This window comes from Monodon monoceros, unplaced genomic scaffold, assembly GCF_005190385.1.
Source record: "Monodon monoceros isolate NGI ecotype Baffin Bay Population unplaced genomic scaffold, NGI_Narwhal_1 Super_Scaffold_6, whole genome shotgun sequence".
Classification (NCBI taxonomy): Eukaryota; Metazoa; Chordata; class Mammalia; order Artiodactyla; family Monodontidae; genus Monodon; species Monodon monoceros.
The window spans coordinates 40,445,243-40,458,148 of NW_021703783.1; the positions used below are offsets into that span (position 1 = coordinate 40,445,243).

At 52.1% G+C, this 12,906-nt stretch overlaps 1 protein-coding gene across 1 annotated transcript in view; it reads right to left on the reverse strand.

The window, feature by feature from the left end:
• Window positions 1–6,225, reverse strand: part of SPRYD3 (SPRY domain containing 3) — a 15,054-nt gene extending 8,829 nt beyond the window's left edge. The window contains exons 1-6 of the mRNA XM_029204627.1: window positions 6,130–6,225; window positions 4,478–4,624; window positions 3,394–3,469; window positions 2,808–2,932; window positions 2,369–2,504; window positions 1,300–1,485 (exon numbers count right to left, since the gene is read on the reverse strand). Of these exons, the coding sequence (XP_029060460.1) occupies window positions 1,300–1,485; window positions 2,369–2,504; window positions 2,808–2,932; window positions 3,394–3,469; window positions 4,478–4,624; window positions 6,130–6,152 (693 nt within the window). The 5' untranslated portion in view covers window positions 6,153–6,225. The remainder of the gene's footprint in view (window positions 1–1,299; window positions 1,486–2,368; window positions 2,505–2,807; window positions 2,933–3,393; window positions 3,470–4,477; window positions 4,625–6,129) is intronic.
• Window positions 6,226–12,906: the final 6,681 nt, after the last annotated feature.

Consider the following 12,906-nt stretch of genomic DNA (forward strand, 5'->3'; position numbering starts at 1 on the left):
CCCCCCCCCCCCCCCCCCCCCCGCTGCTTCTGTTTTGCTATCAAAGGCTGAGTTGAAAACAGCCTGGGTTGGGGTGAGAATGCCAGAGGGCGGAGGAAAAGGTTGGGCGGGGAAGGAGCAGGAGAGCCGCAGAGGGACAATTCGAAGTGGAAGGCCCGAGCAGCCCACTAGAGGTCGGGGCCAGACCCCTAAGTCAGCATCCATTTACTCCCAAACCAGCATGAGGCACAGAGGGTAGATATGAAGAATTTCCCTCTCTCAAGGTCCATACACTTCCCAAGAAAGTTTAAAATCTAGGCAGGGGACTAAAGCAGGTATGGTGAGATGTGTAAAAAGGCCAGCTTTGGAGGATCAAGGACTCTCACTGAATCATTATGTGCCTCTATTCTCATCCTCTATAAAATGTAGGAAGGCAGAAGAGACTGTCATTGATGCTTACTCGAAAAAGATCTCAAAGAACCTTCCCCAGCATGAGTGGGATTTGTGACCACACCTGCTCCACAATGCAGAGAATGGAAAACTGGGCTAGCTGGGCTGGGATCAAGCCAAAAGGGTGTTCCAGGCATCCGGCCTCCAAGTCAGCCCAGCCTCTCAAAGGCAGGCGTGCAGGGCAGCAGCGTGCATGGGGTGGGGGGTGGGGGGCCTGAAGGAACCAAAGAAGGCAAAGGAGAGCTACTGGCTACTGCTCGTTCCTAGGGTTAAGCAACTAGGCTGAGCTCTCAAACAAAGGGAAGGCAGGAAAGAGGACCACCGCTAAGGGGAACACAGATCTGGACTCAAGAATCATGTCAGGACGCCAGGCTCTCCTGACAAAATTCCCACTTTCCAAAACCCTACAAAAGACCCTGTCTTGGGACTTCCCTGGTGGCGCAGTGGTTGAGAATCCGCCTGCCAATGCAGGGGACATGGGTTCGAGCCCTGGTCCGGGAAGATCCCACATGCCACGGAGCAACTAAGCCCGTGCGCTGCAACTACTGAGCCTACACTCTAGAGCTCATGAGCCACAACTACTGAGCCCGTGTGCCGCAACTACTGAAGCCCTCGCACCTAGAGCTCGTACTCCGCAACAAGAGAGGCCACCGCAATAAGAAGCCTGTGCACCGCAATGAAGAGTAGCCCCCGCTCGCTGCAACTAGAGAAAGCCCGCACGCTACAATGAAGACCCAATACAGGCAAAAATAAATAAATAAATAAAGTAATTTTTAAAAAGGCCATGTCTTCACTTCCTATTCTAAGCAATCCTGACATGCTTCTGTGGACCCCGGGATTCTGCCCAGCCCTACCCTTCCCCTTACTTACAGTTCCACAGACTCTGACGTCGTGCAGCCGGCCCCACTCGTCCTCGTAACTGTCCACCATCATGACACTGTCGTCCTCGCGGCCCAGCTCAGCGTTCAGGTGCAACCGCACCTCCTCACCCAGGGAGTGCATGCCCACTGCTGGGAACAGCCCATCGGGGGACATGGGCATGATGGTGGAGCCCACCTGCAGCGGAGGGAGGGGGAGGAAGGGAGGGAGCTGCCGCCTGGCTTACCTTTCCACAGCTCATCTAATTCTCACAAGGGGACTTTTGAGATGATGCAACCAGTCATCATCACACACGCTGACAGGTAGCAAAACAGAGGCACAGAGAAGCATAAAAAGCTGCTGAGTACTCCTAGCTGAGCAAGGCACCCACGGAGCTAGAAGGCAAACACAAGTCTCTTGTCAACCCCCCCCCCAAACACTTTAGGTACGCGTGAGTGTGGACTGGAGCAGGAAAGTGCTGAGCATAGGTGCTTAAGGAAGGAAGACCACTAGGCTGGCCGGCGGAGGCCTGAGAAGGCAATTTCTCAGGGTGGGAGATGGGGCTGGGGAGAAGAAGAAAGAGAGCTGGGGTCTCTCCTATTTGCTCTTACCCCATCCCTTCACCATCACTAGTCTCTCTCTGAAGAGGGAAGGAAAGGAGAAGTGAAATAAGGAACACGAAACACAGAAAGGACATATCCCCAAAAGCATTCAAGTCAAAAATCCCAAGAGGACCTCCAGCTTATGCAGCCAGGTCATAATCTCCCCATCTTTTTTTCTGCTCAAAACCTTCCCCCACATCACCAGTTCTGTCCCCCACAGTTTCTGCCCCTCCTCCACTGCACAAACCTGCCCCTCTGCATCCATGACCTGGGGAATGTCCCAGCTTCCCCTGGGTGTGGGGAGCATCTTCTCCTACATGCAGGAGACCCCAGGAGAATCTGAGGCTGAACTGAAGAAGATGGGAAATAAGCCTGTGGGGCCCTGGGCAAGCCCCAGCCGGCAGACCCTTTCTTATTACTCACACAAATCCCTGGACAGCTTCAAGCCGTTTAAATCCCACTCAGGATGTCCCACTTACCCGCTTCCCATTTTTGGTGAAGAAGATCTGGGCAGTCTGCACATCAAAGGACACTGGCTCAATGCCACAGCCAATCCGGTCCCCGGAGTTGCACTTTGACCCAAACTGGCGGCCCTTGGCCCGGCCATTGTACAGCCTGTGGACAGAGCAGCACAGACACAGGACCCGAACCCGGCTTCCCAACCTCTCCCCAGTGCTCCTGCTTCCATCACTCCGCAACGGCATCTACCTATGTTCTCGGGGGAGCTCCACCCTCCCCTTTAAGTCTGCAAACCTCCAAGGGTAGCCAACAGGCCACCTTCCTGTCCCTATCAGAAAGGTCTATGAAAATACCCCAAGACCAGTGAAGGAATAGCCAAAGCCACCCTGAGGTAGTCCATTATATGCAAGATTCCCAAATCTGTAGGAGAGGGGTTGGGTTCCACAAAAGGCAACTCACTTGCCATCATCAGCATGGTAGGCTACAGAGTCAGGCAACCAGCCAGGCTGGTGATCCAAGCTGTAGTACTGAGGGACCAGTCCCACAGCAATGGTACCCCGGACCCCGCTGTCCACAATAGACACCTGGAGGGAGGAGAGCAGGGCACAGTTAGCAGGGAGGGGAGTTAGACATCAAAGGGGGCTGAGGCTCAAAGAGCAAAAGACAGGGGAATCAGAGAAAAAGTCAGGGCACTCAGGGGGAGAACTGGGGAAAGTGGGGGCCCACTTTACCACAATTACTTAGAAAACAATTTCCAAGCTATGGAAAAAGATAGGAGATGGAGTAGATGCTGGGCCTGGGTTAGGGGGTGGGAAAGGACATGGGTCAAAGTCTACCTAGGTGAAGGGCAGGAGAGCAGAAGGGACAGGGTGAAAGGACTTCAGGGTGCCCCTCAGATTAGGCACCATGCTATCCTGGGCCCTTTTCCCAGCCAACAGGATAATCCTGATGGAAAATGTAAAGGACCAGTCAAGAACCCAGTAAAAGAGCGCCTTGGAGCTTAACCATCTCACCCCCTGCTCTGCCCACCCCCTGCCTTGATCACCTCAAAATAATTGCTGTCCTTTGTCAGGGGTCGAGAAGCCACGTAGCAGCCAACTTCACCAGAGTTTCCATGGTAACTGAAGGAGGAATGAAGGGGAAGTTCCATTAGCAGCCTAGTCCAGGGGTTGGGGGGAGGGCCTCAGCATCCCCAACCCCCACCCTGTGAGGGCCAGCACAGAAGAGAATCCATCAGGCCATACTTCAGAACATCTGCACAAACACCGTAACAAGATACTTGAGGTCACCCACCCCACCCGCCGCCTCCAGCCAGGGCCCAGCCCACACCAGACCAATGCAAGCCTGGCTTCTTCACTGCCGGTGGGGAAGAGAAGGCGGAGCCTCCCTCAGTTGCCTATTAGGGGTCTCACAACCCTGTCTAACCTCAGTCCCTCATGCTGCAGCTTCGGCCCTTTTCCTCTGGCTCTGTCCTCAGTGGAGCTGGAGAACGGCTGGTCTCTATCCTCGGGACCAAAGCCCTTTGCAGACTGGAAGACAGTTACTCAGTCCCCACTCCTCAGCTTTCTTGTCTGAGGCTAGATAGCACTACTTCCTCCCCCCCTTCCAGTGACAACTTTGTGAGAGAATTAGACTCGGATGGAGTCAGGGGAAGGGCTCAAGCCAGAAAATAGAGCGAAAACAAACACAAACACACAAACCAAAGGGTTGGAAGGCAGTAAGCAGGATGCACTACAGGACTGTCCTTCACAAAACAGGAAATCCACTGCCTTTGAAATGGCCATTCTTCACCGATCCCAACTACAGAGATGCAGGCAGGAGACCCCGGCATCGCACAGACTCACTGGAGTCCTTTCAACAAGGCAGCTGGGCAATTCCTGAGACCCCAGCAGCCTCCATCTCTGACATGACTGCTTCCAATGCAGACCAGGACAGAGGGACCCACAGACACAGGCAGAGGGGGGTGCGGGGTGAAGAAGCATATACTGCTCCATTCGGAAAGGCCTCCAGGGTTTACAACATACCCCTCGCTGTGCAATGCAGACAGTCCTCTGCCTTTGCAAAAGCCCCTTTTCGTCTCTAAGATCTGGCACAGAAAGGAAAATGTGGAAGCACTCCCCGAAACTCACCTCAAAGTGTCTCCATCTACAAGAATGTGCTTGAACCTCTCCTGATATCGGAAAGCCCGGACCTCTCGAATCTCCCGGATCCGCCGGCGCCAATTCAGAAACCGGTAGTGCAGGTTGAGGTCATCCATCTTGTTCATGAGAACAAACCTGCCAGGGGGAGAAGGAGATTGAGGAGGAAGAAGCAAGGCGCTGAGCAGAGTACCTCAGCCTGTTCCACCCAGAATGCGGAGAGGACACTGGACTTGAAGCCAGTTGCCCAGATTGACCTCAACAGTCCCCACCCTCATCCTTTCATTCAGCAAACATTTACTGAGCTCCCACTATGTGCTCCTACTGCCCTAGGTGCTAGGGATACAGCTGTGAACAAGATGGATGGGATGTCTGTTCTCATAGCACTTCCATTCTATTGGGGGAGGCATGACAGGCAATAAACAGACATGACAACGTTAGACAGTGGAGGAAAAAGCAGAGTGCTCTGATAAAGAATAATGGGGTGAAAAAAAAAAAAAGAATAATGGGGTGAACTCTATGAGATGAAAAGGTGACAGGCACGTAACAACCCCAAGAAAGAGCATCCCAGGCAGAAGGGACAGCCAGGACACAGGTCCCGAGGGGCAAGGCAGCTGGCATGGTAGGAAAATAGAAAGGCCAGGTGGCTAGTGTGTAGGGAATGGGAGGGAGGGAGAATGTACCAGAAGAGGATGGAAGGAAGGTAGGGGCCAGATCAACGCCCTACAGACCATGTTAAGGAGTGTGAATTTTATTTCAAGTGTGATGGGAAAGCTCTGGAGGGTTTTAAGCAAGAAAATTATATGATTTTAAGGTTTATCAGGTCGTAAAGCTCATTCAGGCGGTTGGTTGGAGACTAAACTGATCCCATAAGGAGCAAGAACAGAAGTGGCAAACAATTAATTAGGAGGCTGCTGCAGCTGTTCCAATGAGAGATGGCATCCCCAAAGATGGTAGCAGTGAAGGTGGAGTGGAGGATGACCCAGGTATTTAAACCCCTAACAGTGCTAACATATGAATGAATGAATGAATGGACGAATTTTTCCCAAAGCGACAAAAAGGGGAGGTACTTTCTCTTCCCATCCCCCAAACCCTTGGACAAGGGTTCCATCCAGGCCTGACTGTGCCTTGCACACAGCAGGGGCTTAGGAAGCCTCGGCTAGGCTGAATTCAATCCCAATGCGCATATTACACGCTTCTGCAGTAGCTACAAGCCACCGCGTGACCAAAAGGGTAGGCAGCTGTGGGGCAGCCCTAGAATTGGCCTCCTTGGCACTCGGCCAGGGGTCTCGACCCCAGGTCGATGTTGGCGCCCAACCTAGGGACATCTGCTTGCCTAGAACCCCACAGCCTTGGCGCCGCCGATACGCGGCCGCACCAGGCCCCGCCTCCACCCCGGGCACAGCCCGATCACTCAGACGAGACCCGGGGGAAAGGGGCCCTGGCCCATCAGTGTGACTACGCCCAGCCTCCCCAGGCCCTGCACTGGGCCAAGGAGGGTCCCCAGGGAGGAAGACCAGTGACCAGAGCGCAAGACCCCGCCCCTGACTCCGAAGCCTCCTCCCAGGACCCCAGCCTCCCGCCTCAGACTCCGTGGAGACCGACCCGAGGCCTCGGGGACCCCGCCCCCGATCCCCGCCTACCGGGGCCGCCGCGTCCTCCTCATCCATAGGCCTCTGAGCCCCGCTCACTAGCTCTTCGGCCGCCGCCACCACACACATCCGGGTCCCCGCCCTTCCAACGGTCCCCCGAGACCCGCCCCTTTCCACCCACCCCGGCCAATCTGCAGCGGCTGAGGACAACAGGCACCTGCAGAAGCCAATCGAAGGAGGCAGGCCGGGTCGGGCGCGGCCCGGTGAACCCGGTACCTAGTGCCGGGTAAGGGGCTATTAAATACGGGTGTCGAGAGGGTGGGAGGTGGCGACGTGGCAGCGCGGACGCCACACTGGGCGCCCTGGGCGCTGACTGGCCGGTCAAGGGGCGGCTCCCTCCGGGCGGGGTGGGCGGGGAAGGTCGCTGCGCACCCACAAATACTGCGACTGTTGCCTCAGCGCTCGTTCAGTGTTATCCGTGAGGCTAAGAGCTTTGAAGGAATGTCCTTTTAATCCGTTCAACAACCTTATGAAATGAGTCTTATTAAATCCTTTTTGTAGATGCAGAGCCTGAGGCTGGCCTCCACAGTTCGTGCGCCTGTTAACATATACTTTGTATTCTCCCGAGCTCCATTTCATGTTACCTTTCCTTCATTCTAGGCAGGGCATTCCCTTCCTGGAGGAGAGAACTTCGGATGCAAAAAGCAGTGGCATGAAACGGCACGCTGTTCAGGAACAGAGGGGTTGGTGTAACTTAAGGAAAGTTAGGCTGGGGCCATAATGTGAAGGGAAGAAAAATACTGACATCTATTGAGCACCTACTAAAGGGTGACTATTGCCGTTCTGGGGAGGACTTCCCCGGTTCCTCCCATCACCGAATTTCTCTATTCCAGATAGGAAGGTTTTCCCTCCTCTGTATTCTTATACCATGTCGTTTGCACCTCATTTGTAGCACTTATTACAGTCTTACATTTATTATTAAAGTAACTTCTGTTTGTAGATCTGTCTCTGCTGGACTGTGAGCTCCTTCAGACCCCTGAGAGCTATCCTATTCTTATCATAGATAGGTGCTGTACAAATGTTGAATGAAATGGAAGCCATCCTCTCCTATACTATAAACAGTGGCCACTTGGCATAATGGAGATAAGGTGTCAGAAATAGGTGTAGACCAGACATTAGGAAATCTGGATTAGAACCCCAGATCTGTGACTGACATTTACTTGTCATGTTTCCTTAGGCTCCTTAATCTGGGACAGTTATTCAGTCTTTCCTGAAGAGTAGATGCCAATTATCTTGTTTAATATCCCTCAGTTTCATTTTATCTGATATTTACTCATTATTAGATTGCGTTATGCATTACCAGCTTTATCCAGATCTGTGATTAATTTTGAGTTAATTTTTTTTCTTTTTTTTTTGCATATGGACGTCCAGTTGTTCCAGCAGCATTTGTTAAAAAGACTATCCTTTCTCTACTGAATTCCTTTGCACCTTTGTCAAACATCTATTGAACAAGTAAAAAAAGAAAAAAAAAGTGTTTAAAGAAAAGGAAAAAAATTAATTTACTGTATTTTTGTGGGTCTATTTCTAGGCTCTGTTCCACTGATCTGTTTTTCTATCTTTATGTTTTGATTACTATAGCTTTATAATGAGCCTTGAAATCAGGTAGTATAAGTCCTTCAATTTTGTACTTTTTAAAAGTTGGTTTGAGTTATTCCAGATCCTTTGCTTTTCTATATGAGACAATCAGCTTGCCAATTTCTACAAAAAAAAGCCTTCTGGGATTTTAATTGGGATTACGTTGAATCTGTTGATCAATTTTGGGAGAACTGATGTTTTAACAATATGGAGTCTTCCAATCCATGAGGATTGCACTGAAGTCTCTTACTCTAATCCAGTACCACAGGGTTCATTCTAGCCTTCCTCCCTACTTCTCTCTGACAGTGAGAAACCCAATATCCATTACTTATTTGCTCAACCCCAGTACGTATTAAGCAGTTGCAAAAATTTTAACCCATGAGAAACAAATTTATCAACTAGAGTACAGTGTTTATGTAGAGTGTAGAGTAAGCCATTACATTTATCTTTAGCCTTACAGTTTCCAGTCATAACACTGTTTTCCAAATTACTTAAGTCAGCACCTTTTTTTTTTTCTCACCCCCTCAGTGTGTTTTTGTCATACATATATAATATATTTAGATTCACCTGTTACAGTCTGCATTCTATCCTGGAATACCCTCCCATCCCGATTGGTTTTTTAGGTGTTTATTAAGTGTGTGTTGGATGGACAGATATTAATTCTAAGCTCCTTGGGAGCACAATTCCTCCCTATTTATGTCCATATAATGTAGCTACATCCACATAAATAAATGCTCTATCAATCTACTGAATATATTTTTATTCATGTAATTACCAAAAAAAAGCAAAACTCAGACTCCCAGTTATTATTTCTTCTCCACTAATGATTCCCAACTCCCAACCATCTGGCTGACTCCAGCCCAGTCTAGAAAACTGCTCTGCTCCCTTCCCAGTTCTCCTTTCTCTGATATCATTGGGACACTGGGAATCTAGACAGAACAAATCATGCACACACATTCACACACATGCCTCTTTCCCCTCATCTCTGTTACACAAAGATGTGCTTTCCTATCTGAGATGCCCTCCTCCCTCTTCTCCTAAACTCTTTTTTTTTTTTTTGGCCTTGCCATGAGGCATGTGGGATCCTAGTTCCCCGACCAGGGATTGAACCCGGGGCCCTCAGCGACGATAGCACCAGGTCCTAACCACAGGACTGCCAGGGAAGTCCCCTAAACTCTACTTTAAAGCCCTATTCTCAGGACTTCCCTGGTGGCCCAGTGGTTAAGAATCTACCTGCCAATGCGGGGACACGGGTTCCATCCCTGGTCTGGGAAGATCCCACGTGCCCTGGTCCTGGAAGATCCCACATGCTGCAGAGCAACTAAGCCCGTGTGCCACAACTACTGAGCCCATGCTCCGCAACAAGAGAAGCCACCGCAGTGAGAAGCCCTCGCACCACAACGAAGAGTAGCCCCCGCGCGCCGCAACTAGAGAAAGCCCGCACTAAGCAACAAAGACACAACGCAGCCAAAAATATAAATAAATAAATAAAAATAAATTTAAAAAAATAAAGCCCTATTCTCCGGGAAACCCTCTTTGGTTTATCCTGGGGCCAGGTTTCCCTCTCTTATTGAACTCTGACCACACTCTGGCCTCTCAGTCTCTTTGGCCTTTACTTGGAGAACTAGGGGGAGAAATAGGAAAAGAGAGAGGAGGGGTTAAAGGAGTTGGAGAGCCACAAGACCCCCTAGGGTGGGTGGCCTGGGCTAGCTCAGAAGTAGAGGAGCCTCCAGAAGAGTTACAGTGCGCCCGCTTCACCTTTCAAGGCCCTGCCCCAGCACTGCCTTTGCTCCCACCCAAAACAACAACTTTTACCTGTATCAATTCCGAACTCCTTATATGAACTGAGAGCTGGGGGGTCCAGAGGTGAAGAAGATGTGGGGCTCCTGTTCTCAAAACACTCAGAATCTGAGACTTCCCTGGTGGCGCAGTGGTTAAGAATCCGCCTGCCAGTGCAAGGGACATGGGTTCGATCCCTGGTCCAGGAAGATTCCACATGCCGTGGAACAGCTAAGCCCGTGCGCCACAACTACTGAGCCTGAGCTCTAGAGCCCATGCACCTAGGGCCAGTGCTCCGCAACAAGAGAAGCCACCACAATGAGAAGCCCTTACATCGCAACGAAGAGTAGCCCCCGCTCGCCGCAACTAGAGAGAAAGCCCGTGCACAGCAACGAAGACCCAACGCAGCCATAAATAAATTAATTAATTAAAAAAAACCCAACACTCATAATCTAACTGGAAAAATAAGACACAAGAAAAGATAAGCAAAAATTTAAGATAGCAACACAACAATGTGGATGAATTAAAAGAAAGGCAGACAGCTGGCTGAGCAGGTAGGGATGAGGTGGCAGAATTTGGTTTGTGGTGAGAGGAATGGTGGGGAGAATTTCATCCTTATGAGCTAAAAATTTGGAGTTCAGGGGAAGAAATTACCTCTGGGCACCACACCTTCCCTTCCCCTAATCTCAGTTCAGACTCAGAGATGAGAAACTGCCAGGAGGTTTTGGGGAAGGTGATCCCACCAGATGGCTGAACCACAGTGTGCTTCCCGGGCCAACCGTCCACAGGGTCATGATTGGCGTATGAGAGCATGGGTCCTTGCGGGGAGGGGGGCATGGAGTACCGCCAAAGGGCTTTGAGGAGGAGAGAGTCACAGGAGCAAGACCAACTGGGAGGCTGCGTGTGGGACAGATGGCAGAAACCAGAGGCTGGAGACCAGCGGAGTTTATCGCAACAGTTCCCATGAGACCCACACCAGACTTAGGCCATGTCATGATGTGGTCATTAAGCCTCCTCTCTGGTGCTTTCTGTCTGTGGACTGTGCCACTACTTGTCTTTCCTTAGACTCAAAGCTCAAAAGGATCCAGGCAGGCCCCCTCCTTTACCCCTGGTTCTCAAAAGGAAGTCAGCACCTGGGAGGTGCTGTGGATTTGGAGGGATGGGCTGGGTGTGAGAGATGCCGAGCATAACGGAGCAGCACGACAGAGTGTAACCTGCAAGAAGAGAAGGAAGTCCTGTCAAAGTTTATTTATAAAAAGCCTAAAGGGCTTCCCTGGTGGCGCAGTGGTTGAGAGTCCGCCTGCCGATGCAGGGGACGCGGGTTCGTGAGGATCCGAACCGGGAAGATCCCACATGCCGCGGAGCGGCTGGGCCCGTGAGCCATGGCCGCTGAGCCTGCGCGTCCGGAGCCTGTGCTCCGCAGCGGGAGAGGCCACAGCAGTGAGAGGCCCGCGTACCGCAAAAAAACAACAACAAAAATAAATAAATAAAAAGCCTAAGTAACAGCCCCAGCTGTTTAGTCTTTTCACAGCCCTGACAGAAACTTTCCTCAAACTCTTCTCTCCACAGAGGCCAGACAGAGTCCCAGAGTGTGTGCACCTTGGCCCACACTCCATCCTGAGCACGCACCATGCGCTTCCTACCTCTGCTCTGGGTGCTGAGGTGAAGGGCATCCCAAAGGGAGGAAAAGCAGAGTTCGAGAGTCTCAGTCTGCGAGAAAGAGCCTGGTTAGACCCCAGCACTGACAGCACAGCTCGCCGCTCTGGACATCCATACTGGAGGCATGGGGACGAGGCAAGAGCAGTGCTGGGGTGGCGGGTGGGACTGGGCTGTACCGTGGCTGTACTTAGACTGCATGGAGGGACCAAGCTGGGCAGGGGGTAGCAGCAAACAGGGGAAATCTGTAAGGGTGGCGGTGGTGATGTGGGAGGGGGAAGGGGGAATTCGGGAAGGCAGCGGTAGATGTGAGAGGCTAGCAGAGCATTGGATTTCTCTGCAATATAACCTACCAAAGAATACAAACTTCTTTAAAAAGCCACACTGGGATCCTGCAGGGAGTATGGCCATCTCTTCCCCATCTCAACTTTCCACAGACCTTTCCATCTTGTTCAGAAGCAGCAAGATGGAGCTGAGGAGAAAAGCCCTAGCTAGAACCATGTGCAGGGCAAAATAAATCGTGATGAGGACGGAGGGACAGGATGGAGCTCGCTACCCTGGGGTCAGAGCTTGGAGGAGGAGGTCCCAGAGCCTCCAGAGAGAGGATAGCTGCTCCTCCCACTGCCCCAGCAGCCACCCCCCCCACCCCCCCACCCCCGCCTGCCCAATCTGCGTCACTGTCTCAGGGCTACTGGAAGACGCTGCTCCCCAAATGCTGGTCCTAGGGTCTCAGGGTAGCCCTAGGGGGCGGGCTGGGAGTAAAGTTCTTTTTATTTTGTATTTACCTAAAAGTTCAGGAAGGCCTTGGTTACATTCTTGCTTGGAGGCCCAGAATTTAAACTTAGTCACTGCCCAGAGCCGTTGTTTTAGGAAAGAATGAGATGGCCGGTGTTGCGTAACCCAGAGCTGGGTGGGTGTGGGTTGCAGAAGGAAACGGTCCTTCTTCCTCCCTCTAGGAAGGAAGGCTCAGCTAGGAGTCTCAGATGGGCGGGGCACTGCCTGGAGAAGGGCGGCCAGGGGTGGGGAGGTGGGGTAGACAGACCAGCGTGTGAAAGCTCGGGGAGCAGGCAGACTGAAACACTCAGACCAGTCACCATTCAACCCCCCTGGGTAGAGAACAGCCTGAATAATCCAGAAAACCCAAAGGGTGGTACTGGGTGGGTGTGGAGTGGAGGACAGATTCTGGGAAAGGAGAGGAATGGAGGGGTGGGCTGACCTGGATGAAGGACAGGGTGGGTTGGGGATCTGCTCTCTGGCCACTGTCCCTAAGAGCACCCAGAGTATGGGTTCCTCTAATCCTCCCCCCCCCCCCCCCCCCCCCCCCCCCCGCCACTATAATTTCAGCTGGCCAGTCCCCCGTCCCTACCTCCCAGGTGTTCAGCCAGTTCTGCGGGCACGCTCCGCCCCCTGCAATCCCTCCAGACTCCCATGGCCCCAACACAATGCTAGGATTTCTGACAGTTCATTCAAGGTGTGCTTCCGCCTCCCCCCACCTCACCCCTTGCTTCCCCCAACCCCTTCTATGATCTTACCCAAGTCTGGCCCCCAGTACCCGCCTTCCCCTCAGCCATATCTCAGGGAGACCTTCTCTTGCTCCTGCCTCAGCTTTGCTCTTCCTCTCCTCGCCCCTGGTTTACTCTCTTCCATCAACGGTCGGTTCTCCCAAGACCCCACTCTCCGTCGTCTCCGCCTTTTCTCTCTTTTCGCCCGCATTCCTCTCACGACCCCCACAGCAGCCCTTCTGCGTCCACTTAAGTC